Source organism: Mytilus californianus, unplaced genomic scaffold, assembly GCF_021869535.1.
Source record: "Mytilus californianus isolate M0D057914Y unplaced genomic scaffold, xbMytCali1.0.p SCAF_1, whole genome shotgun sequence".
NCBI lineage: Eukaryota > Metazoa > Mollusca > Bivalvia > Mytilida > Mytilidae > Mytilus > Mytilus californianus.
In genome coordinates, this window is record NW_026262581.1 from 137,114,664 (window position 1) to 137,139,780 (window position 25,117).

Sequence of the window (25,117 nt, forward strand, 5' to 3'; positions counted from 1 at the left end):
TGCTACATTAGTTTACAAGGGTAGATTCAATGAGAATTTTACCTTCACCGTGTAAAAAAACAAAGTTATACCAAATATATTTAATAAATCACACATTATGCTTAAAAGGAGATGATGTGTCGTAATGAGACAGCAACCCAAAAACATGTTAAATCCATTTCAAATGAAACATTTGGGGTCAAACAACAATTATGAATTTGAAATAGATGACTTAAATATTCTGTGTATCTGGTTACTGTAAAAATGTTATTAGTAGAACTATTAGGAAACACATTATAAACTTCACAGAGATGGCTTAATAAAACCAAAGTTCATACAGTCAATGCATTTTGACTGTGCAATTAGCAAAGTTGCTGTATGAAAGAAAATAACATCTTTAGTAGTATATGCCTCCTTTTGTTGTATAATTGTGGATACTTCTGGACTATTTTATTAAGTAGAAAGGAGAAGGAAAAACTTGTACAAGCCACATAACTTAGGAGGAATAAGTTTGAAGTTTGGCACTCCATACTTGATTTTATTTAACTTGCACATTAGTTGTTCTTGTTTCATTTTACACTAACATATGGAATAAGTTTTTAGGTAGAAGTCATTGATTCTACCAGAGATCCCATGTTTTACAGTCCAGCGACTGACAAGGAAGAAAACAGTTCAGACTTTTTTTATTACAAACTTATTTCAGATGTAAACAAATGTTTTCTTGTAAAACTTTTATATCATTGTCTGATCATTGAATGAACTCTAACACTAACAAATATTTCTTTCAAATTTTGAAAAGTTATTTTGTCAAAGCCATATTTATTTAGAGGACTTATTTAGAAGTACCCTGATTGAGTAACACTGTTTACACAATGGCTAAAGTACTCATCCATAGAGTATACAAGTCTGTTATTACATAATATTTGTTAATTGTGAATGAAAGCAATATTTTAGCTTTACACTTTAGAATGCCGACTTATTTTGCCAGAGAGGAAAAAGTCCCCTGTACTATAGATTGCTAGTTGTAGGAAATATATGCAGATGTACATTATAACTGGTTTTAAATTTTCTTAAAAGATTTTCTTTAAATGTTAAACTATCGGAATTATACATGTTTATTATGTATGATTATCCAAGTGTGGGGACTAGTTAAAAAAATATATGTCTTTTCAACTTACTGGGTCATTAAAATTATTAATGTTCAAACAAATTTTAATGTAATATAGAAAAGTAAAATATTTATGTCTCGTACACATCAATAACCTTGGAGTCATTGCTAAGTACTTTTTTAAATTCATACCCACCTCCAATGTGATTAGATCTATTTAGATTTTAATCCCATTTATTTTGATCATTTATGATGACTCAATATTTGGCAAAAAAATCATACAATTATTATTCCTTTATATTTTTATTTTGAAAATAATCATTGACCTCATTTTAAAATACATAATTATAAGTAGCTCACAGTGTGTAGGAGTAAGGTATTGTTTTCTTTGTAAATTACTCACACATAAATTTAAAGTGTTACAGTTCTGTAAAGGATTTAATTCTTTATATGAGTGTTTTAATAAGATCAAAACCTTGTTGTTTTTTCTCACACCAACTCAATGTCTTTTTTTTCTGAATCAATCAGAGATTATCCTTGGCAGATGACAAAGAAAACATTTACATGACCTTGTTTTTACAACAATAAATGACATTCTTACATTAAAGAAAAACAATCATATATTGGTATTTATTTTGTTGTTTAAACCCATCCTTTTTTATAGTTTATAAGATATAGAGATAAAATATCACAAATTGTGTATGAAGCCTTTTTCATTAGCCCCTTATTGAAGCCATAGAAATGTTACTACAATGGGAACTGATTAAAAAAAGGGGGGACTGAGGATAGATTATTTTTAAAATAAAAATAAAAATGAGAAGAGTTGCCTTTTAGACTACAAAATTGTTGATTCAACTAATTTTAATTTCATTATTTGCCAAAAGTAAAAAAAAAAACAAGAAAATCATGATACTGCTAAACAAGTGAATCATCTCCCTTTTGTATATTATGTTATCTCTGAACATGCTGAAAATCCTTAAATAAAACCTGGGACATAATATATTGCTAGTATACTATTCCCAGATAAAACAAAAGAGAGGTTTAAGAAATTGTCATGTCTCCATGATGGTATGTTTTAACATTTATAAATCCAGCAGTTGGGTCTTAATAATTCTTCTTTCAAGATTATTATATTAAGAGAAAATCAAACGGTGACGTTCTCTTGTCACCATCTTATGGTGTTTATATATCTCAACTTGTACGATTCGCTCGTATATGTAACAACGTATTAGATTTTAGCGAGAGAAATTTATGTATTACTGAAAAATTATTACACTAGGGTTTTCGATATCATAAACTAGTCAAAACATTTACTAAATTTTATCATCGGTATAAGGACATCATTCGTAAATATAACTCAACATGCAGACATCTTATACGTTCGGGTATTTCACATCCAATCTTTTATGATAATATTCTTTACAAAGCACAATAATGTTAGTATTCACCTCAAAAGCTAACAAAACCTTTAAACAGACTAATTAAGAAGTGATATAGTTACGATACTGTTGTCAGGTCATTAAAGATTGCATATTTTGGCTTTAATATTGATTCACTTATAGGGTCTTTGCATCGGAATTAAATATATTTATTCTAAAACCAGTTGTTGGCATGACACGGGTTATGTTCTTCTCATATATTTTATGATGGTATAATACTAAACCCCTAACAGGAGGGATTGTGCCTGATATTCATATGATGAAGACATAATCTTTCAATCAGTTTAATTGTGGTCTGGAGCTGGCATGTCAGTAACTGCTAGTAGTCTGTTGTAATTTATGTATTATTGTCATTTTGATTATTTTCTTTTGTTTCCTTTTCTGACATCGGACTCAGACTTCTCTTAAACTGAGTTTTACTGTGCGTACTGTTGTGCGTTTGTTTTTTCTACATTGGCTAGAGGTATAGGGGGAGGGTTGAGATCTCAAAAAACATGTTTAACCCCGCCGCATTTTTGCGCCTGTCCCAAGTCAAGAGCCTCTGGCCTTTGTTAGTCTTGTATCATTTTTAATTTTAGTTTCTTGTGTATAATTTGGAGTTTAGTATGACGTCCATTATCACTGAACTAGTATACATATTTGTTCAGGTGCCAGCTGAAGGACGCCTCCGGGTGCGGGAGTTTCTCGCTGCATTGAAGACCCATTGGTGGCCTTCGGCTGTTGTCTGCTCTATGGTCGGGTTGTTGTCTCTTTGACACATTCCCCATTTCCATTCTCAATTTTATACACATTTTCTGAGATAAGTAAAATAAATACTAACTACCAAGTCTCGTAGCAGTGGGACCAGACTTATACCGGTACACAATATATATATATATATATATCTAGATTGCCTAACAATGTAATTTTAACACACTATTTAGTATGTAAATATAAGAATGTTTAAAATATTTACAAAATGATGAAAATAAACGCAATATTTCGCTAGACCAATCCTTGGCTAGACTAACTAGCTTTATCAAGCGTGCATCTATCCAGGTGAAGTTCAAGATTTTTACAAAATTGGTAGTTGAAGTTAGCAACGTCCATTGGCCAATATAACAGGATAAAAAGGACGATGCTGTGTACTAAAAATCTTGAACTTCATCCAAATTATGTATTATTTTCAAGGCAGCTAAATTCAAGTGCAACATATACATTGAGCTGCAAAAGTTTCTTATCATCTACATCCGATTTCACTTGGATAGATGCATGCTTGATAAAGCTAGTTAGTCTAGCGAAATATTGCGTTTATTTTCATCTTTTTGTAAATATTTTAAACATTCTTATATTTGCATACTAAATAGTGTGTTAAAATTACATTGTTAGGCAATCTATAATTTTATTTGTGTAATTGAATTAATCTCTGTACTGATTAATCCACACTCCCATAGATCTGTATGTCATGTGCTGCTATTTATAGGCACTTATATATATATATATCTATATGTATCTGCTGGGACCAATAAATGTATACAGCTATGGTTGATGTATTAGTCTCAGCTCATAGCACCCTCTTAACTATGATTCCTTATAACAGTAAACAGCTTTTTGTTTTGTAAAGTAACCATGACATCATGTTTTTATGTTCCATAAAAGGCATCAGACATTAAACTAATTGACAAATCATTAACATTGTATATTTCCAAGTAATTTAAGGTATTGATTTACAAGATCATCTGTCTCTATGCCATCAGACTTCATAACCAATAATGGCCATTGATTTATTGGTTGTTACCAAATAGGCTCAAAAACATACATTTTATTACCCATAAATTGAATTAACAGGTTAACTATAGGTTATGGTGGTAATAATTGGATAGTCAGTGGTTAACTGTAAATAACAAGTTTTTAATTCTCATAATTTTTAATAATTCACCAAAACATCTGTTAGTGATTCAATGATTTATTCTGACATGCTATTCAGTATGCTAACTATTTCCCTTTTATTGACATTTTTATAGTTAACAGTATGTAGAATGAATTATAATCCCATGTACAAGTGATTAACCCCTTATGATTGATGAAGTGTTCCCTCTGGTGTCAGAGCAGGAGCTTCTTACTATTTTGGTTGCAGCATTATTTGGCTTTGTTGTATATATACAGCTGGGACAAATTGTTGTCTATTGGTCCTGTTAGTATAATAGTCCCAGATTGGTCCAAGATTAACATTCAGATGCTGATATTTTCCCAACTAAATCATTTCATCAGATCACATTATTCCAGTTTGCATTTAAGACTAGTAGCTAATAATCAAATTAAAGAACTATAGAAAATAAAGACAATTGAGGTACTTAGAAATTTAACATTATTAGAATCTGATTAAAAATCATTCAACGTGAAAAGAAAAATAACGGAGGTTAAGGGGAGTGTTTGGCGCCATCAAACTAGTTTAACCCCACCACATTCTGTATGTGCCTGTCCCAAGTCAGGAGCCTGTTATTCAGTGGTTGTCATCTAATTTGTTGCTGTATATCATATTTGTTTTTCATTCATTGTTTTGTACATAAATCAGGCCATTAGTTTTCTCGCTTGAATGGTTTTACATTTGTCATTTCCGGGACTTTTATAGCGGACTATGGGTTATGGGTTTTGCTCATTGTTGAAGGCTGTACAGTGACCTACAATTGTTAACTTCTATGTGATTCGGTCTAATTTGCAATCATACCATATCTTCTTCTTTTTTTTATAGATAGAGGACTTCAATTGAAATGTTTATTTATTAACAGTTACCTTTTGTTTAGGCGCTGCACTGACCACTCATACTTTCTTTTTCTTTTTTCTTTTTTGGGGAGGGGCTGTTTTTAAGAAATCATTTAATTCTAAATTACTTGAAAAAAAGATTTGTTTCAATAGGGAAGTTAAAAATAATTTGTTTCCATCGAAAAATTTGCTAGCAAAAATAACATAATAAACATTATAAAAAAAACTCTTGTTCCTGTGTTATTGAAAAAATTGTTTGTCTTTTATTTTTATAAAAATTGAAAAACAATGCCCCCTTCTAAAGGTGATTGCGTACTTATGAGGGTCTGGTAGGGGGTCCTTCATTTCTCTATTCTTTAATATTTTAGGTCATTTTCCCAAATCTCTATTCTTTATATTTTAGCACCCCAATATTCTCTATTCTTTACTCTTTTGCCCTAGTTTTTTTTTGCCCATTATTCTCTATTCTGTTAACCCCATCCAGACCTTCACTAATGTACATTGTTTGAGGTAAATATAAAAAAAAAATGAAAAATGAAAAATTGGGGAGCCATAATGATAGCTTCGTAGTGTGCCGTGACAATATGATGCTTAATCTTTCCAAGGATTTTAATACTAGTAAATTTCTTTGATAATGTGAGAAAAAAAAATTACGTTGATAATTCCAGAGACTTATAATACAATTTTATGTATCTGATTGTTCTAAATTATCAGAAAAAAATAAAACAAATTTATAATATAATTGAAAATTTAGGAATTTTGGTATGAGGCCTATAAGATAGTCCTTAAAATCAGAAAAAAGTCATACATTTGCTCTCATTTACATTGTTTATATCCAAAGTTTTGGGAACTTCGACGTATTTTCTCACATATAGATCGTCTTGTTAATAAATTTGTGAAGGAAACCCCCTTTTGAGTGTGGGAAATGAAAAGATGTTTTGTTCAATGAATTTGATTTATTTTTTCGTAATCTTCAATAAATCACATGATTGTGACAATCACTTATTGATGGCAAATTATTTTCTATATTTTAAACCTTAAAACCGCTATGAAAAATCTTAAGTGAACTTCCTATGGTAATGGTTGATTTGTACTGTGAGTCAACATATGACTGATTTTAAACTCGTCCAACAGGTATGATAATTAGTCTGTACAGGTAAACACAGGTAATCATAATATTGGAATTGACATGTCGACAGTTGATACACAATGATCATGGCGAACGGAAGGGAATTGTATAGTACTGTGATCCCAGAATGGAATAGTGAGCAAATACAACTTAAAAACTTGGTAATGAAATCTGATTTACCTATAGTGGCAAAAGTTGTAAAAGGACAGTTTAATAATTTAGGAGTTTCAAAAATCCCTTTAAGAAAACTGCATCAAGAAGTTTTTGTACATTCGATTAAAACTGGAGTAAAAGTTCTAGCACATAGTGTTCAAAGATATGAAACGAAAGACGGACTGTGTCGCATAGTGCCGTTGGACCAACGACTCTCTATACCTATATCATACAAAGGATGGTTTGAAATACTCTCAGAAGACGGTAGGTCATCCAGGCCCATTGAAAGTGTACAGAAACTTGCCAAAGAATTGCCAAATAAATGCCTAGTTCGCCAAAATGTTAAAGGCTTTGTAGCGAGTAGTGAAGGTAAATTAACTTATGACAATTCAAATATAATACCTGCAGGCGAACAGTTAATATTATCAGGAGAAATTACCACACAGACTTCCTCGGGGGAGCGGTTGAAGTTTTTGAAGTGTACTGATTCGAGAAACAATACATTATTTTTAAGCTTTGATCAAAGAGGATTATTCACGCCTATAGCAGGACCGAATGATGTTGCCGGTGTCTTTACCATTAAAGATATACTCAGTCGATTTAGACTTCCTATGACTGTAAAACTTGTGCAAGGGGTTTGGCCCAAAGTTGACAAAAATCGTTTTACAGGTTTAACACGATTTGATTGGGCATATACCGACGAAACAGCCTTTATGTGCCCCATCGACAAGGGTGAAATTAGGATAACACCCGTTCCAACAGACGTACCCTTCAAACTAGTGACAGCCAAAAACATGTCCAATATTTCTCTGTCAGTGCCTTGTCAAGATATGATAACAAAATGCAACAAAATGGTTGCTAATTATAACAATACAATTCATCTAATTATATCTGTTCCTGAATCTGTGAAGAAAAATCGGACTCACTCTTTAGCGAATATCTTTTCTGGACAAACCAAAACACCTCTAGAAAATAAAAACGGAAATAAACTTAAACGAGCAAGTAGTCGCGAAGATATTCTCAATGAAGAAGTTGATGACCTCTATCAGTATCTCAGGGAAGGAAAACTGCCACCGAAAAGCAAATTTACATATGAATCTGATGAGGAAAGCTACTTTGAGGAGCCGGCTTATGAACCTCTTGATGACTTCCGTTCCCGTCTCGCTATGATAGACAAAGGTAAACCTGGATATAACAATAGTAAATATAAACCAACGACTATGTATGATAGTCGAAACAGTGGATCATCACCAACATACGTACGAATAGAGAGTAAACCTCAAACTGAACGTATCAGGGAGGACTCGCCTCCTCCAGTTCCTCCACCCAGACGGTTCTCTCGCTCAGACTCAGCACCTCAGATAGAAAATCCTCGTCCAACAGACTCATCAAGTGGGTCAAGTTCAAAAGAAATGCATCGTATAGTAAGTGAAGCAACACTACAGAGAAAAACCAAACTGTCTAAACATAAGGATAAATATAAGCCTAAACAACCTCCTCAGCAACAGGAGGATAATAGGAGTTCAAGAACTGGGTCGTCAGGCACCCGACGCCATTCATTAAACACTTTGTATTTATAACGATTATTTATTGGTGTCCACACTTAAAATGGTGCATGCATGTTGAATCCTTTCCAGAGCGAGTTTGTGTGTTGTTTTAAAAGATAACTAGTCAAAAGACCGTGAGAGATTATATTTTATTTAAGTATTATAAGCATCAAAGTCAAAATTTTATCATGTCATGTTTTATTATATTATTACTTAAAGTAACAAAGTTGACTTGTTATTCTTATTTTTCGCTGAAGCTATACAAAGATACAAATATTCAGTTATTTATCATTGTTGTTGAATACAATTTTATTAGATTTGAATTACCATGTGACAAAAGACGACGACGACCACAGTTTAATCAGATTAAATGTTCATAATTGATTGACAATTGATCCGTTTATGGGTGAATAAACCAATTTAATCGACTATATCACTTTAGACCAATATGAAGACAATGTGTTAAGTAGAAAGGCTAGTAGTAAAGACATTTTAAAATAATACACAAGTAAACTGACAAAATATCACTAGGATGTTAGAGAATTAAGGCGATATTTACTGCCAATTTATATCAACTTAAAAACAAAACGAAAAGTCCAAATATCTCAAATACATCTTAACATATTAAAAGTAGTAAGTCATAAACCGAGTAAAGGATACCTGTATACCTTGAACCAAAACTAAAAGACGAGAGAAAAAAAAGAAATGTCCGAATCATACAACAAACTAGAATTTGATTAATAAACCCTTCTTTGAAAAGGACGCATTTTAGATTTGAATGCTTTTTTAATAACCGTATCTTTCAAACTTGGCTCGCATTATGTAAAAATATTCTGTTAGTAAAATATTAGAAAAATAGATTATCGAAAGGTTGTCAATGCATTAGAAAGACACGAGCTATTAGGTTCTATTTGCTTGGTTGTTGAAGAATGAGATTCAATGGTAAATGTTTCATCCTCAACAAAGTCGGGGGAACTTTATGGGTTTTTCTCAGGACCCCCTCAGCGTGCGCATCCTCACCATTTCACAGATATAAATGATCTTAACAATAAAGGTTTTTGTGTGCAGATGCATCTTGGAGTAATAATGTGACGACTAAGTTCCACTTCCTATGTGACGACTATGCAACCCCGGCGCTGATTCCTCCTTCCATCCTATAACTTGATGTAAGAATGCATTTTGTCCAAGGTTATAGTTGTCCTTTTGACATTGTGTCACAGATCAACTTTATTCGTTCAGTTTATGTTTACTTGATTTTGTTAATATGTCTTTTGATTGAGTTAAGCCATTTCAATTGATATTTTACAGTGTGTCTTTCTTTGTTGTAATGTTACACTACTATTTCAGGTTAGGGCGAAGGTTGGCGCCTGTTAAAACGATTAAACCCGCTGCATTTGTTTGCACCTGTCTAAAGTCCGGAACCTTTTTCAGTGGTTGTCGTTTGTTGATGTGGTTCTTAAGTGTTTCTCGTTTCTCGTTTTTTTTTATATATAGATTAAACCGTTGGGTTTCCTGTTTAAATTGTTTTACGTACACTAGTCATTTTGGAGGCCCTTTATAGCTTGCTGTTCGGTATGAGCCAAGGATCCGTGTTAAAGGCCGTACTACACCATGCGAGCCTTATAATGGTTAGTTGTACAGTGTTTAACACCATGCGAGCCTTATATTGGTAAGTTGTATAGTGTTTAACACCATGCGAGCCTTATATTGGTTAGTTGTGCAGTGTTTAACACCATGCGAGCCTTATATTGGTAAGTTTTACAGTGTTTAACACCATGCGAGCCTTATATTGGTAAGTTGTATAGTGTTTAACACCATGCGAGCCTTATATTGGTTAGTTGTGCAGTGTTTAACACCATGCGAGCCTTATATTGGTAAGTTTTACAGTGTTTAACACCATGCGAGCCTTATATTGGTAAGTTTTACAGTGTATAACACCATGTGAGCCTTATATTGGTAAGTTGTACAGTGTGATACATTTTAAGACCTTCATGTATCTATTTACTGTTTGCCGCATACATGTATTTTCCTCTCGTTGATGCATGTATAAGTCCGGGAATCTCGTCGCATTTTTATTAGCAACTACAACTAAATCGTAGCTTCATGATATTTGGTACCAAACTTCATATTCGGAACTTCTGTAACGTATGACACATTTTCAGACACGTCACTTATCTTCTTCCTGGTTGTCGCATACATATGGCGTGCTTCCCTCAAATCTGAAAATGTCATTTTCAGCAAGAAAAATGTCGAAAAATTCCACCTCGCAACACTCAGCTAATTATTAGGACAACGACCCCTTCTGGCTCATTTCCTGTGGCTGTTCTACAAATCGATGTATATTTGGGAAACATTTTTCTCAGCAACTTCAAATTAGAGCAGTTTGTGACTGTCATGTGTTTAAGCTTTTGATTTCGCATTTTATAAAGGACTTCCTTTGGCGTTCGGTATTTTTGTTATTTTACTTTTTGATATTTTGATATTTATCCAATTTGCATAATTAGAGATAAAAATCTATATTCACCCTATCAAATAAACGGTCAAACTATTGTTGTTCTACGTCTTGAAAACTCGAAAGTATTCAGCAATGAAAAAGACTTTATCCTAAATAGCAGGTCGAAGACAGTCTTTAAATCTTGGCGAGTTATAAATGCATCTCAAGTAATTAAGAATCAACTTTTCTTTAGTTTTCGTACTTATAAAGGTCAAGTTTTCCAAATGATTCGCACTGACACAAACGAATATTTTAATATCCCCTCTTCTTGGATCTTTGGACTATCAATATTTATACAAGAAAATTATCGTTCATCCTTAACTTGAATTTACAGGTAATCACGAGTTATAACTATTTTGAAAAGGAAGACTATTTTCTTTTCATTTTAAAGCTCAGTGACTTAACAAAGCAAGTCAGTAGAGTGAGGTTGTGTTCCATGTTATTAATATAATAAATCCATTTAGTAACCAAATAGTCTATTCAGATATTTCGTAGACATATAATGGGTTGAATAAAAGCACCTCTTAAAAAGGATTCGCTTTTGATTTGATTTCCGCTTACTTAATACGATCCCTAATTCTCCGGTTGCTTTGATCTCCTTCCTGTTTTGTAAAAAAAAAAATAGTGAAGCGATATATATTATTTGGAGTTTGTTTTGGAAAAAAATACTTTAGTGAAGTGATACAGTCTTTGAAATTTAACAAATTTATTTAAAATAATTGTATTTGTTATACAATTATCAGAAGATAAGAAATCTCTTCAAATCATAAGCGGCCGAAAACAAGATTCAGAAAGTTTTTTGGTAAACTATAAAGTATTATTTACGCATCCGTGTTTTCCTTATGTAGTTTTATTTACACTAATTTGATAGGAACATGCTTGTCTAGAATCAATGATACTGCACATGTAATTTTGTTTTACAAACGTTTTAAGATTTGTGCAATGATACTCATGTATACATATAACATTATTGATTTCATATATAGTATTTAAAAAAAACAATAGTCTTTTTTGAAATTCTACACGACTTGTGCCTATATGCAATATGTAAAAACAAAATTTACTGACTTATTTATTTTTTTTCTAAAAGGTGAATCAAGAAAACTTTTTTTTTGCGAAAATCATATAAAAAGACTCTTATTGGAAGGCTGAATATAGAATGTCAATGTTATGGGAATAAAAAAAGTTGGGTGGTGGTTGTGTTTCAGTTCGAATAACTTATCCTTTGGAAGGGGTTAAATACAGAGAGGGTAAATTAAAGTTCAAAGGAAAGTCTATTATAGGGTACCGTAGGGTAAATTAAAGTTCAAAGGAAAATCTATAATGAGATTTGATGAGGTAAGATATAATGTTATGGCTGTATAGCAGATAAGTGATTCTGCGTGTATTACTTACAAACCATCAATATAGTGTTATGGCTGTATAGCAGATATGTGATTCTGATAGTATTACTTACAAACCATCAATATAATGTTATGGCTGTATAGCAGATATGTGATTCTGATAGTATATCTTACAAACCATCAATATAATGTTATGGCTGTATAACAGATATGTGATTCTGATAGTATTACTTACAAACCATCAATATAATGTTATGGCTGTATAACAGATATGTGATTCTGATAGTATTACTTACAAACCATGAATATAATGTTATGGCTGTATAACAGATATGTGATTCTGATAGTATTACTTACAAACCATCAATATAATGTTATGGCTGTATAACAGATATGTGATTCTGAAAGTATTACTTACAAACCATGAATATAATGTTATGGCTGTATAGCAGATATGTGATTCTGATAGTATTACTTACAAACCATCAATATAATGTTATGGCTGTATAGCAGATATGTGATTCTGAAAGTATTACTTACAAACCATCAATATAATGTTATGGCTGTATAGCAGATATGTGATTCTGAAAGTATTACTTACAAACCATCAATATAATGTTATGGCTGTATAGCAGATATGTGATTCTGATAGTATTACTTACAAACCATCAATATAATGTTATGGCTGTATAGCAGATATGTGATTCTGAAAGTATTACTTACAAACCATCAATATAATGTTATGGCTGTATAGCAGATATGTGATTCTGATAGTATTACTTACAAACCATCAATATGCGACATGAAAGAGAAATTAGGTTACAGTGCATTACATGGTAGATTACTTAATCAATATATAAACTGTGCTAAAAGTTATTCAGAGTATCTAGGATGAAATTTTTCTTGGCCATACAAAAACACAATGTGATTGTTATATTTAAAAATTATTTTGGCATTGCGCAAGGTCATACGTTTCTCAGACTGTTTATGACGTCTTTACATTGAATCTGTTGGATATGTACTGATTGGTACTTTAGTATGGGAGAACATGATTTATCTATTAGTTGTAATTGGCTTTGAACTAGCTTTCAGTAACTGCGAGTACTCTTATTTCGGTGCTTTGTGTCTGATTTATGTTAGTAATTTTTGTGCCTTGTACCGATTTTTTTTACAATTTGTTCTTGTTTTGTGCTGTTTTACCACTGTCCCAGATTAGGGGAGATTTGAGCGCTCACATACATGCTTAACACCGCTGCATTCTTTATGTGCCTTTCCCAAGTCAGGAGCCTGCAATTCAGTGATTTTCCTTGGTTCTTGTCTGTCATATTTTTATTTTGTAAATTGTTTTGTGATAAGAACGGTCGTTAGTTTTCTCATAAGAATCACATTTTTCCTATCGGGAACTTTTATAGCCGACTATACGGTCTGGGTTTTTCTCTATGTCGAAGGCCTTACGATTGCCTATAATTGCTTACATCCACTTCGTTTGAACTGGTTGATAGTTGTCTCATTGGCAATCATACCACGTCTCCTTCTTCTTAATTTGCGGTAAAATGGAAGGGAACAAACACCCATCAATTGATCCCCTCCGTCCTAATAACTATTAATCTCAAAATGTTTCATATCATGTTGCAGACAAGAACAAGGTAAAGTCTATATCAGACTTTCAGCACACACTTGTTCTGGGTAATGGAAGATGAACCGAAAAGACTGGGGGTGAGCCATTATAGTTATTCTGAAGACGATGAACGTAAATAAGATCTCATGTTTTGTGTTTTTGTACAATGAATCTATTTAAAACGAGACAAAGCACCTTTATATGTCTATGTATACTATTTCTTATTTATACATTATATATTTAGCTCGAATTTGACACGACGGGTGTTTTCCATCGAACATTAGCAACATGTCAGTCATCACATATAGACATGCTTTTGTTCTACAGATATTTCTCCGATAATACCTTTGAAGTTTCGATCTTAAAAGTTGTTTATATCCGAAACTAAATACATGTGTTTACCTGAAAAAGGTCATTCCAGTATATAAAGATCGGATAGGAAAAAACGTGTATTGAAAGAAGTTGTGTATTGAACAAAAAAGAATATTAGTAGACTTGTAATCCTCAGATCAACATAAATCCTTTATATTATTTTATATTAATTACTTTAAATGGCATAATGACATCAAATTCATGGTCGCTTTAAGTATCTAAACTATAATATCCTTTGTTAAACTTACAAAAAATAAAACGATTTAAAATCAATTAAAGTGCGTGTGAAAGGAAATATCAGACAACTTATGATATAATGCCATACACACTATATCCCATATTCAAAGAACATATAATTAAATGCTTATAGTAAAAGCAAAATAGTCATCACTTTACACAAATTTATTGTTACATTCAATGGCTTCGAGTAACCAGATTCTTTTAGTTTTGTGTCAAGTTGAAATCCAGCAACTATGATATGGGATACTGATCAAAAGTATTTGGTAGGTCAAATGTTCCATTTCTTGCTCGAATGCTAAAAAAATCATGACTAGGACAGAATGTATAATTTGAAGTGGGTTAATTTGGTTAGACCGTATGTTTCAGGAAAGTCCTCGTTATCTTGAAGAATACATAATCTGCACACTGATTACAAAGACCCTGTTACTGACAAACAGTCTTATAGAAATACAGTTCTGTGCACACATTACAAAGACCCTGTTACTGACAAACAGTCTTATAGAAATACAGTTCTGTGCACATATTACAAAGACCATGTTACTGACAAACAGTCTTGTAGAAATACAGTTCTGTTCACACAATACAAAGACCCTGTTACTGACAAACAGTCTTCTAGAAATACAGTTCTGTGCACATATTACAAAGGCCATGTTACTGACAAACAGTCTTGTAGAAATACAGTTCTGTGCACACAATACAAAGACCCTATTACTGACAAACAGTCTTATAGAAATACAGTTCTGTGCACACATTACAAAGACCCTGTTACTGACAAACAGTCTTGTAGAAATACAGTTCTGTGCACACATTACAAAGACCCTGTTACTAACAAACAGTCTTGTAGAAATACAGTTCTGTGCACACAATACAAAGACCCTGTTACTAACAAACAGTCTTGTAGAAATACAGTTCTGTGCACACAATACAAAGACCCTGTTACTGACAAAGTCTTATAGAAATACAGTTCTGTGCACACATTACAAAGACCCTGTTACTGAAAAACAGTCTTATAGAAATACAGTTCTGTGCACATATTACAAGTAACCGGTTGTTCGGTGTTTCAGATCAATAAATAATGTTTCACTAAGATATGCATTATAACAGAACTCCAAGTAACTGTGTGTGTTCCCTTAGAGATTCAGTGTTGCTGGACACTTTTAGTGTTACAGAACACCAAATATCTTTTCCCTCAGAACTTTAGTGTAACAGAACATATAGTAACTGTTCCCCAAGACCACAAGTGTTACAAGACATCAAGAAATTGTTCCTCTCAGACTATCGGTGTTACAGAGCATCTAGTAACTGTCCCCCAAGACCATCAGTGTTACAGAACATCAAGTAATTGTTCCCCAAGAGCACCAGTGTAGCTAAACATCAAGTCACTGTTTCCTTAGACCGTCAATGTTTCAGAACACCAAGTAACTTTTACTTCAAACCATCAGTGTGACCGAACAAACCATCAGTATGACCGAACAAACCATCAGTATGACCGAACACCAAGTGTAGCAAAACATCAAGTAACTGTTTCCTAAGACCTTCAATGTTACAGAACATAAAGTAACATTTCCCTAAGACCAACAGTGTTACAGAACACCAAATAACTCTCCCCTTAGATCTCCAGTGTAACAGAACACCAAAGTACTGTTCGTAAGATTACTATTATACAGAACACCAAGTAACTGTTACCAAAGATATTTTGTGTTTCTAAGCACCAAGCAACTACAACCTTAGTTTAAAAGATCAGTTAAGACGTTCTACATTAGACAAGAAGTGTAACTGTTTACTCATGACGTATTTATTTTATACATTAAGTGCTACTGCTCACCAAGGTACATGTTACTTTAAACAGTTACACATCACGTGTTTCACGAGACACATAGCGTTACTGAACACCGAGGACGTGTTACACGAGTTAAAAAAGACTCTTTAAGTGTTACTGAACGTTGAAGGACGTGTTATTTGATACACACGACTAACTTAGTAGAACTGAGGAACTGAACAATGAGAACGTGATAAATGAGACACTACGTTTCTGAACGCTGAGGACATGCTACATGAGATACATGAGGCACTTAGTATTACTGAACACTGAGGATGGGATACATGACACTTACATAATAGTGTTTCTGAACACTGCGGACGTCACGGATACATGAACCACATAAGTGTTACTGAAAGCTGAATAAGTACCACATGAGATACACAAAGCATGTTACTGAATGCTGAAGACGAGTTACATGTTGTTTTACGTAAGAAATCAAGTTTAATTGAGAACTGAAGAAGTTTACAGATAAGTGAGGACATCTAACATGAGACAAATAGTCATCCTGATCTGGTCACTGATCAGTATTACTGATCACTAAGGACATGCTTCAGGAGACAAGTACTTGAGATTATCAAGGACATATTCTCCTAGCACATTCAGTGTTACTGATCAAAGATGATAAGATGACCTGGCTTATTCAGTGTTACTGGCCAGGGAAGATGTGTTACCTGGCACATTCAGTGTTACTGTTCCGGGAGAAAGTGTTATCCAAAACATTCAGTGTTACTGCTCAGAGAGGATGTGTTACCCAGTACATTCAGTGTTACTGATCAGGAAGGATGTGTTACACAGTACATTCAGTGTTACTAATCAGGAATGATGTGTTAACTGGGACATTCAGTGTTAATAATCAGGGATGATGTGTTACGCAGCACATTCAGTGTTACTGATGAGGGATAATGTGTTATCTGGTACATTCAGTGTTACTGCTCAGAGAGGATGTGTTACCCAGTACATTCAGTGTTACTGATCAGGGAGGATGTGTTACCCAGATCATTCAGTGTTACTGATCAGGGTTGATGTGTTACCCAGTACATTCAGAGTTACTGATGAGGGAGGATGTGTTACCCAGATCATTCAGTGTTACTGATCAGGGTTGATGTGTTACACAGCACATTCAGAGTTACTGATGAGGGAGGATGTGTTAACTGGGACATTCAGTGTTAAACACCAGGTACAGAATGTATACGAAAATCATACTGGGAATACATTGAAAGCATCATATTACCACCACAAGATGGAACAAATTTTGGCACTATGAAAAAATTTTGGACCTATATTAAACATTATAGTGGTATTACTGAAATTAAACAAGATGGCAAACTCTTAACTGATCCACTACAAAAAGCTGGGGCACTTAACGCACAATTCCAGTCTGTATTCACACCAGCATCAAATATCTCCCATAAAGAATTTGTCAAACAGTGTAACATGCCACAGAATACTCTTTTTCCACCCATAACAAAATTAATCATAAAAACAGAAGGTATACAAAAACTTTTACATAACTTAAATCCTAACAAAGCAGCAGGACCAGACGAAATTAAACCAAGATTTTTAAAAGAACTTTCACATGAAATTGCACCAATACTTACCATTATCTTTGAGAAGTCAGTTAAAACAGGTGTTGTTCCAGATGACTGGAAAACTGCCCATGTCTCTCCTGTATACTAAAAAGGCCAAAAATATAACCCTGAAAACTACCGCCCTATATCTCTCACATGCATTTGTTGCCAACTTTTAGAACACATAGTAGTTAAACACATCATGACACATGCAGATAATCACAACATTTTATATCCCCTACAGCATGGATTTCGCAGAGGTCGATCCTGCGAAACACAACTACTTTAATTTATAGATGATGTCTCACTTAACATGGAAAACGGTAAACAAACGGATATTTTGGTCATGGATTTTTCTAAAGCATTCGATAAAGTTTCACATTCTCTTCTAACTAATAAGCTTCACCATTACGGGATACAGGGGGAATTAAATTACTGGATACAAAGTTTTCTAAGCAATCGTAAACAGGCAGTAGTTCTAGAGGGGAAAAATCAGAGTATGTTGCAGTTGAGTCAGGGGTTCCACAGGGGTCAGTTCTTGGACCAAGTCTCTTCCTGTATTATATTAACGACATTCCAACTGGTCTTACATCTACAGTACGTTTATTTGCAGACGACACAATAGTGTATTTGGCAATAAAATCAAATTCCGAAGCATCCACATTACAAAAAGATCTTGACAAACTGGCATTGTGGGAAAGTATGTGGAAAATGGCATTCCACCCAGATAAGTGTAATGTAATTTCAGTCACCAGAAATAAAAAACCAATCAAATTTAACTACACATTACACAATCACTCATTAGAACATGTAAAAACAGCAAAATATCTGGGGGTTACCATCAGTTCCAACCTTAAATGGGATGTGCACATAAACAACATATGCAAGAAAGCTAATAGCACCCTAGGCTTTCTAAGGAGGAATCTGAACATAAGCTCAACATCAATTAAAGAGCAAGCATAGAAGTCCCTAGTAAGACCATCACTAGAGTATGCTTGCTCTGTTTGGGATCCATACTTACAACAAGACATAGATAGCATTGAAAAAGTTCAAAGGAGGGCTGCGCGTCTTGTTACCAACAAATACAGAAACACCTCAAGCGTTGGTAACATGTTACAACATCTTGAATGGCGCAGCCTCTCTGACAGAAGAAAAGACTCAAGATTGGTAATGCTTTATAAAATTGAACACGAAAAGGTTGCAATACCTAAAAATAAAAAAATTAATCCCACAAAAAAGACAAACAAGACATTCAAATTCGAACAGCTTCCAAATTCCATCCTGCAAAACACAGTACAGAAAAGAATCCTATTTTCCAAGAACTATTACCGACTGGAACAAACTACCGGACAACATTGTAAATTGCACTTCAGTAGACTCTTTCAAATCTTCAATTTCGAAGCATCAATATTAACTCAACTATTACATCATACTATATTATACAAAGCATTTTTTATTTTTTTTGTATTTTTTAAAGATTGTATATATATCAATCTATGTCTTGTTGTAAGTTTCCTCCTGTGACATAATCTTCAATTTGTTGAAGGCGGTCACTATATGGTAGAATAGAAGGGAATACTAATCAGGGATGATGTGTTACGCAGCACATTCAATGTTACTGATCAGAGAGGATGTGTTACCCAGAACATTTAGAGATACTGATCAGAGAGGATATGTTATCCAGCACATTCAGTGTTACTGATTAGGGAGAATGTGTTACCCGACACATTCAGTGTTACTGATCAGGGAAGATGTATTACCTGGGACATTCAGTGTTGCTAATCAGGGATGATGTGTTACCAATCACATTCAGTGTTACTGATAAGGGAGAATGTGTTATCTGTCATATTCAGTGTTACTTTAGGTGTTAGACCACCAATTCACTCCCTCCAATTTAGAACATATGTAAAAGTAGCCCTGCTCTGACACAAAATAGTACTTTTGATGTCATTGTTTACTTAAACTTACCACCACATTTGCAGAAATGAAATTTTTGGTGAAAGAGAAATATATTTAGATCATTTTGAGGCAAAATTTACTTGTCTATGAGTTTGCATTAAAAACTGAGGATTAATGCGCTCCATAGTATACTAATTTAAGATTTCCAGAAAACCTGCGGTTATTTTTAGCAGTACTTGTGTTCCAAAGGTCAGTTCTTTCTTATAAGACTTTAAAGGTAGGTTGAAAATTGGCATGTAGAAAGGTGATACATGTACAATTCAGGATATACATGGTTTCTATAAAGTTAAACTTAGGGTAAAATATTGAGAAAGCTGTGAAAATTGCAAAATTTGGTTGAGATAGAGATTTTGAATTGGTGGTCTGACACCTGTCAATCAGGACATGTTTCCAAGCATATGAAGATTTTCATATCACAAAAGAACCTATAACTTTGTACAATCAATGTTACAGAACACCAAGGATTTTTACATGTAATTGTCCGATTGCTTGCTGACAAAATTTCTATTTCTCTTCTAAACCTAATTTAGTAGGTATTCATTTTCAAAATTATCAACTTGAAAAGATGTTTCATAGTTATTTCTTAATAGTTGTTAATTTATCAATGGCTGCAAACATTGCTGAGAATAGATGATGCAGACCATACATAGTAATTAATGTTCTCCTGATTACAGATCAGGATCTAAGATTTTGAAAAAAGGGGTATTGGGCGCCCAAACTAGGCAACGTTTGAAATGGAACAGGTAAAAAAACTGCATTAACTGTAAATGTAACAAAAAATTTGTTCCGGCATGACATTTGTTCCGCCGGAACAAATTTCATAGGAAATATGTTCCACCGGAATTTATATCACAGAAAATATGTTCCAGCACTGTAAAATTTGCTCCAGAACTAATTTTTTGGCCAAATGTGAAATAAGTTCCGGAACAAAAATCATAGCTCCATGAATTTTGTTTCAATTAATATTAAAAAGTTTTAAATAAGTTCCTGTGACATTAGTTTTAAACGAACATGTAAATATTTCATAGAAACTAATGAATAAGTTCCACTCAATCATTATTGCACACTGAAACATTTTCTTGTTACACTTAAATTATAATGCAAGCTAAATGCTGGACTGAGTGTACTTGCATGGGATTCATTTGCAATTGAAGGCATGACTGTAACTATAGGATGAAGATAAGAAATAAAAGCGATGGTAATGTATCATAATTTGTATTTATGTTTTATGCGGTATTCCTCCTTGGTTCCTGTTAACTGTCATGGCCCCGTGTTCCAGTCATACATGTACATAGGACATGGCACAGTTTCAAAAGAGTGTGTCTTTTGATACTTTATAAATGATCAAGTCACTTTGTCCTTTTAAAATTATAACATATGTTCCTCTTAAACTATACTTTTTTCTGAATGATTTTTCTTATTCTAATCTTTTCTGGTTCAAAAGTGTCATTTAGATATTTTTTACAGAGTGTATAATTAAACATTTGCTATACTCCATAGGATCCAAACTGGATGATTTACACTTTTTATCAATTATATTATTAATATAATACTTATTTTTATAATGCACTTGAATGATAACTTTAAACTCACTGATGACAAATGCTCAGTATATAAGATAACTTGTTAAACAAGTGGAACATATTTCACAGACAAGGAACTTATTTCACCAGGTGAGGAACAAATCTCACAAACCCAGAACTTATTTCACCAGATAAGGAACAAATCTCATAAACCCGGAACTTATTTCACTAGGTAAGGAACAAATTTCACCAACCCAGTACTTATTTCACCAGGTAAAGGGTGGAACTTTTTTTATAGAGATGGAACAATTTTAAATCATATAGAAATTACCTGTGAAAAAAGTTCTCCCAAAACATATTTCCTGTGATATAAGTTCCACTGGAACTTTTTCACAGGAACAAATTTTGGCTCACATAAATATAGCTCCATAAAGGGGGGCCTGGGCACCCTGCCACACAATAAATCCACCTCTGGATTATATATATCATTGTATATCTGTATTAATGAAATACTTTTGATATATTAATCAACACAAAGTCTGTTTCTTTAAATAAGCATTGTTGGTGAGATGGAATTAAAAGAAACATAGTATAAAATAATAATTTAATGAATAACAATATCACAATATCAATATTATCAATATATTATTCCTTTTGATCTACAATAAAATACTGTATAATTTACATTGTACAAATATGTCCACTTAAAACAACTGACCAGTGCACAATAGCAGCTGGAGTATGGAACTGAACTTTGATGAAGAGAAAACAACCGTTTCTTTTACAAACATTAAAACATGTTAATTACCATGGAAATGAAGTTACATTTTGGCTTTATTTATGAGAGCAATTATTACTATACAGTAGTACACAATAGATTTGGTCATATCTCATTATTGTAATTTTGAATATTCATATTTTGGGATAAACCAAGATACATGTGATTATCACTTCCATCTAAATTTAGTTTTTCCCAGAATTAAGTTTGCTATTTGGTTTTAAATAATAGCTTCAGGATAATTTATTAAGAAGACAAGAAGTGTGCTTATCCTGTAAAAATTCTATGATACTATTTAGTAATGTTTGTTTAGAGAAATAATATCAAGTCTACACATAAAACCCTTACAAGGATAAAGTTATTATAAATGGACAATTCAAAAGAAATAAATTAAAAAAATATGATCAGGCTATCACTTAATTAAAAATTCAAAGTTAACTTGAGTATTTTTTGTGTTTCAAAGAAGCAAATAAAAACAAATAGCAACAGCTGACTCTAAATGAAAAAACAACAATAAATAATCTATCTCTTTACAAAATATCCCAAAATGACTGTCTGTACTTAAAACTATCCATCTCTTAACAATATCCTAAAATTAGGATATCCCCAATGACTATCTGTACATCATGTCTCAAAATCTGAGCACAACTGAGAATTTGTACTGGATACTTGTGTTTAATGTTAAATAATAATGAACCAATATACAAGCTGTTTTATACCTAACATTCTAAAATTAAGCATCTTTCATAAAATAACACAATGCTTAAAATATTTGAATTAACAATATTTATTGTTATTATTTTTGAAGTAAATGCACTTTTCAATAAACGTATTTACACTTTTGGTATTTAGCTGAATTTTGTCTCCGAATGACCTTAGATCTGCTCTGAATAACTTCTGACGTCAAGCAACAACCACGTTTTAATTATGACTTCAAATTTTTTAAATTGTGATGTCAAATTTTATGAGAACTTGTTTGATTTTAAGTCATGGCGGACAAATTTGCATACAAGTGTAAATACGTCTATTTTTGGAAAGAAATTCTGCCTCTCATTAAAAAATAAATGAGAATAAACGAAATACCAGTACCTCTTAAAATATATTAGCAAATTTTGGAAAGGTCATAAAATATGAGTAAACAAATATGATCGGTGATCAGTTAATAAAAAATAATTCTGCTTATATAAAATCTGAACACACACCTATATGTATTTTTTGGCATGACTGGATTATGTTGTTTGGAGATCTAACAATTCAACAATGCTACAAGTATAATGTATAAATAATGCTACTTTTACACTAACTCACATACATGTGTGTACAGCATGACAATACCGAAAATGGATGTAACATACACAGAAACTCACTGTTTGCTTGTTTGCACCAATATATATATATATGTTCACTGTACACAAAAGATCAAACTTTTCTTTTAATATAATACCATTTATGTAAAAAGATAAAAAGCTGTTTAATAAAACAATTTTCATGTGAGAGTAAAACTGTTGATAACACTTTAAGTCAAGAAAGCCATAGAGTTATAAACTTTCATAATACATCCATATTGACTTGAAATCCTAATTGTGACTTGAAAATTTCAATGTGGATTTTTATTAAAAACACTTTTCAACATTTTTTTGGATCAAATAATAAATGTCCTTCCTTAATGAAATAATAAACAAGAATATGCGTCACTATGCCCCGCCTGCCCCACCTGCACCATCATGTGCCAATGTTCAGTCAATGGTCAAATCTGGGTCAAATAATAATCTGGCATAAAATCTGAAAACTTTATCACGAAATGAACAAGTGTCATAGGTTTCTCACTGATGTGACCAAAGCTGCATGGTAAATGAAAAACTTTATCACAAGAAGGTACTAAGTTCACACTATCACATTTCCATGTTCAGCGAACCATGAAATAGGGATCAAAAACTATACTTTGGTATAAATTTTTTTTACATCATATGCACATAGTCTCAAGTTGATGTGACCACAACTTCATGATAAACCTCAAACTTAACCAAAAACTATAATCTGAAATAAGATGGACTGACAGACAGATGAACAGACCAGAAAACATTATGCCCCCTTCTACCGAAGTTTAAGCATAAACAAATAAAATATCACATGATATTGATAACTGTTGACCAGTACAATGGCACATACTATATAGAGAACAGATGGATGAGCACTTTTGAACTGTAATAGTGGACGATTTATCATGTGTTGTCATGAATCTGTTCAGTTAAATTATTATCGTTATCACTATGAACCAAGACAGATGATTCAGATCTAACGTCTGTGAGTAAGCTCCCTTTATCTGACTGATTCTCTATAGACTTATTTTTGTTTTCTTCCACTGATTCCATTTTACTTTCTTCTGTTAGTTCATCTTTGTTTCCTGCTTTAGCATTGAGTTCATTTTGTTTATCTGATTCCTCTTCCTCTCTTTGTTTATTTTTTTCCGATGAATCTTGTTTATTTCCTTCCAAGGCCTCCTGTTTATTTTCACTACTTTTATATTCCAATTGTTTGACCAACTGTTCTGGAGGGAGCTGATCTACAGTTAGTTTATTTTCGGCGAGGTATTTCCATTTTTTCAAATTAGATCTGGAAACAGATAATCAATATTAGTATTTAGAGAATACAGACAAAGATGAATTAGAAATCCTAAATATGCAATTGGAAGCTTCTATCTTAAATATACCTGTACTGCATACCTAGAATTTTTTTAGGTTTTTTGCAATAGTTAATCTTATTCTTGTGAGTGTGTGTTTATCATATTTCTAAGATTTTTGCCAAAATAAAAGCACTTCACAATTATTTATGTTAATTTACGACCTGTTCATTTTCTTGCGGATGAATTCAACAAAACAACATTACTCTTAAAATAAAGTTGTAAAATGAACCTGATTAACCGAAGGAATAAATCTAAACAAGAATGCTTGTGATGTCTCGCTTAGCATACAAGAAGTAGTGACTGATCTTGAAAAAGCTGACATATTACAACTCATCACTGACAAGCTGCTGACTAATTTGAGGAAAGATCTAAATTGAAGCAAATGTTTAAGTTCATTCAACAAATTGAATAATTCAAAGTATCAGCAAAGAGGAAGTAGGTGTCTTGCAGATTTGAAAAATGTTCACACTTTACAACTCATCATTGCCAAGCTGCTGACCAAATAAACAATCACTCTGTAAAGTAGTACCAGAGAAAAGTGAGACCTGAAATATTCGTTGGACAAACAGAGAGACAGACAAACAAACAGACAGACAGGTAAGTTAAATGCAATATATTTT

At 32.8% G+C, this 25,117-nt stretch overlaps 3 protein-coding genes across 8 annotated transcripts in view; 2 read left to right on the plus strand and 1 right to left on the minus strand.

Moving 5' to 3' along the window:
- Positions 1-25,117, plus strand: part of LOC127736224 (trimeric intracellular cation channel type 1B.1-like) — a 200,978-nt gene that overhangs the window by 57,984 nt on the left and 117,877 nt on the right. The window lies entirely within an intron of this gene.
- On the plus strand, positions 6,427-8,328 carry LOC127736201 (uncharacterized). The gene has a single exon (XM_052246800.1). It carries the CDS (start codon positions 6,478-6,480, stop codon positions 8,128-8,130), a length of 1,653 nt encoding a protein of 550 aa, XP_052102760.1. The 5' UTR covers positions 6,427-6,477; the 3' UTR covers positions 8,131-8,328.
- The window catches only part of LOC127736176 (probable 3',5'-cyclic phosphodiesterase pde-5), a 75,957-nt gene continuing 72,466 nt past the window's right edge, over positions 21,627-25,117 (minus strand). For all 5 annotated transcript variants that reach the window (XM_052246762.1, XM_052246756.1, XM_052246768.1 and 2 more), the window contains one exon: positions 21,627-24,427. In XM_052246762.1, the coding sequence (XP_052102722.1) occupies positions 24,037-24,427 (391 nt within the window). In that variant the 3' untranslated portion in view covers positions 21,627-24,036. The remainder of the gene's footprint in view (positions 24,428-25,117) is intronic.

Coding starts and splice junctions, on each gene's coding strand:
- LOC127736201 (XM_052246800.1), top strand. CDS start 6,478: ATGATCATGGCGAACGGAAGGGAATTGTATAGTACTGTGATCCCAGAA.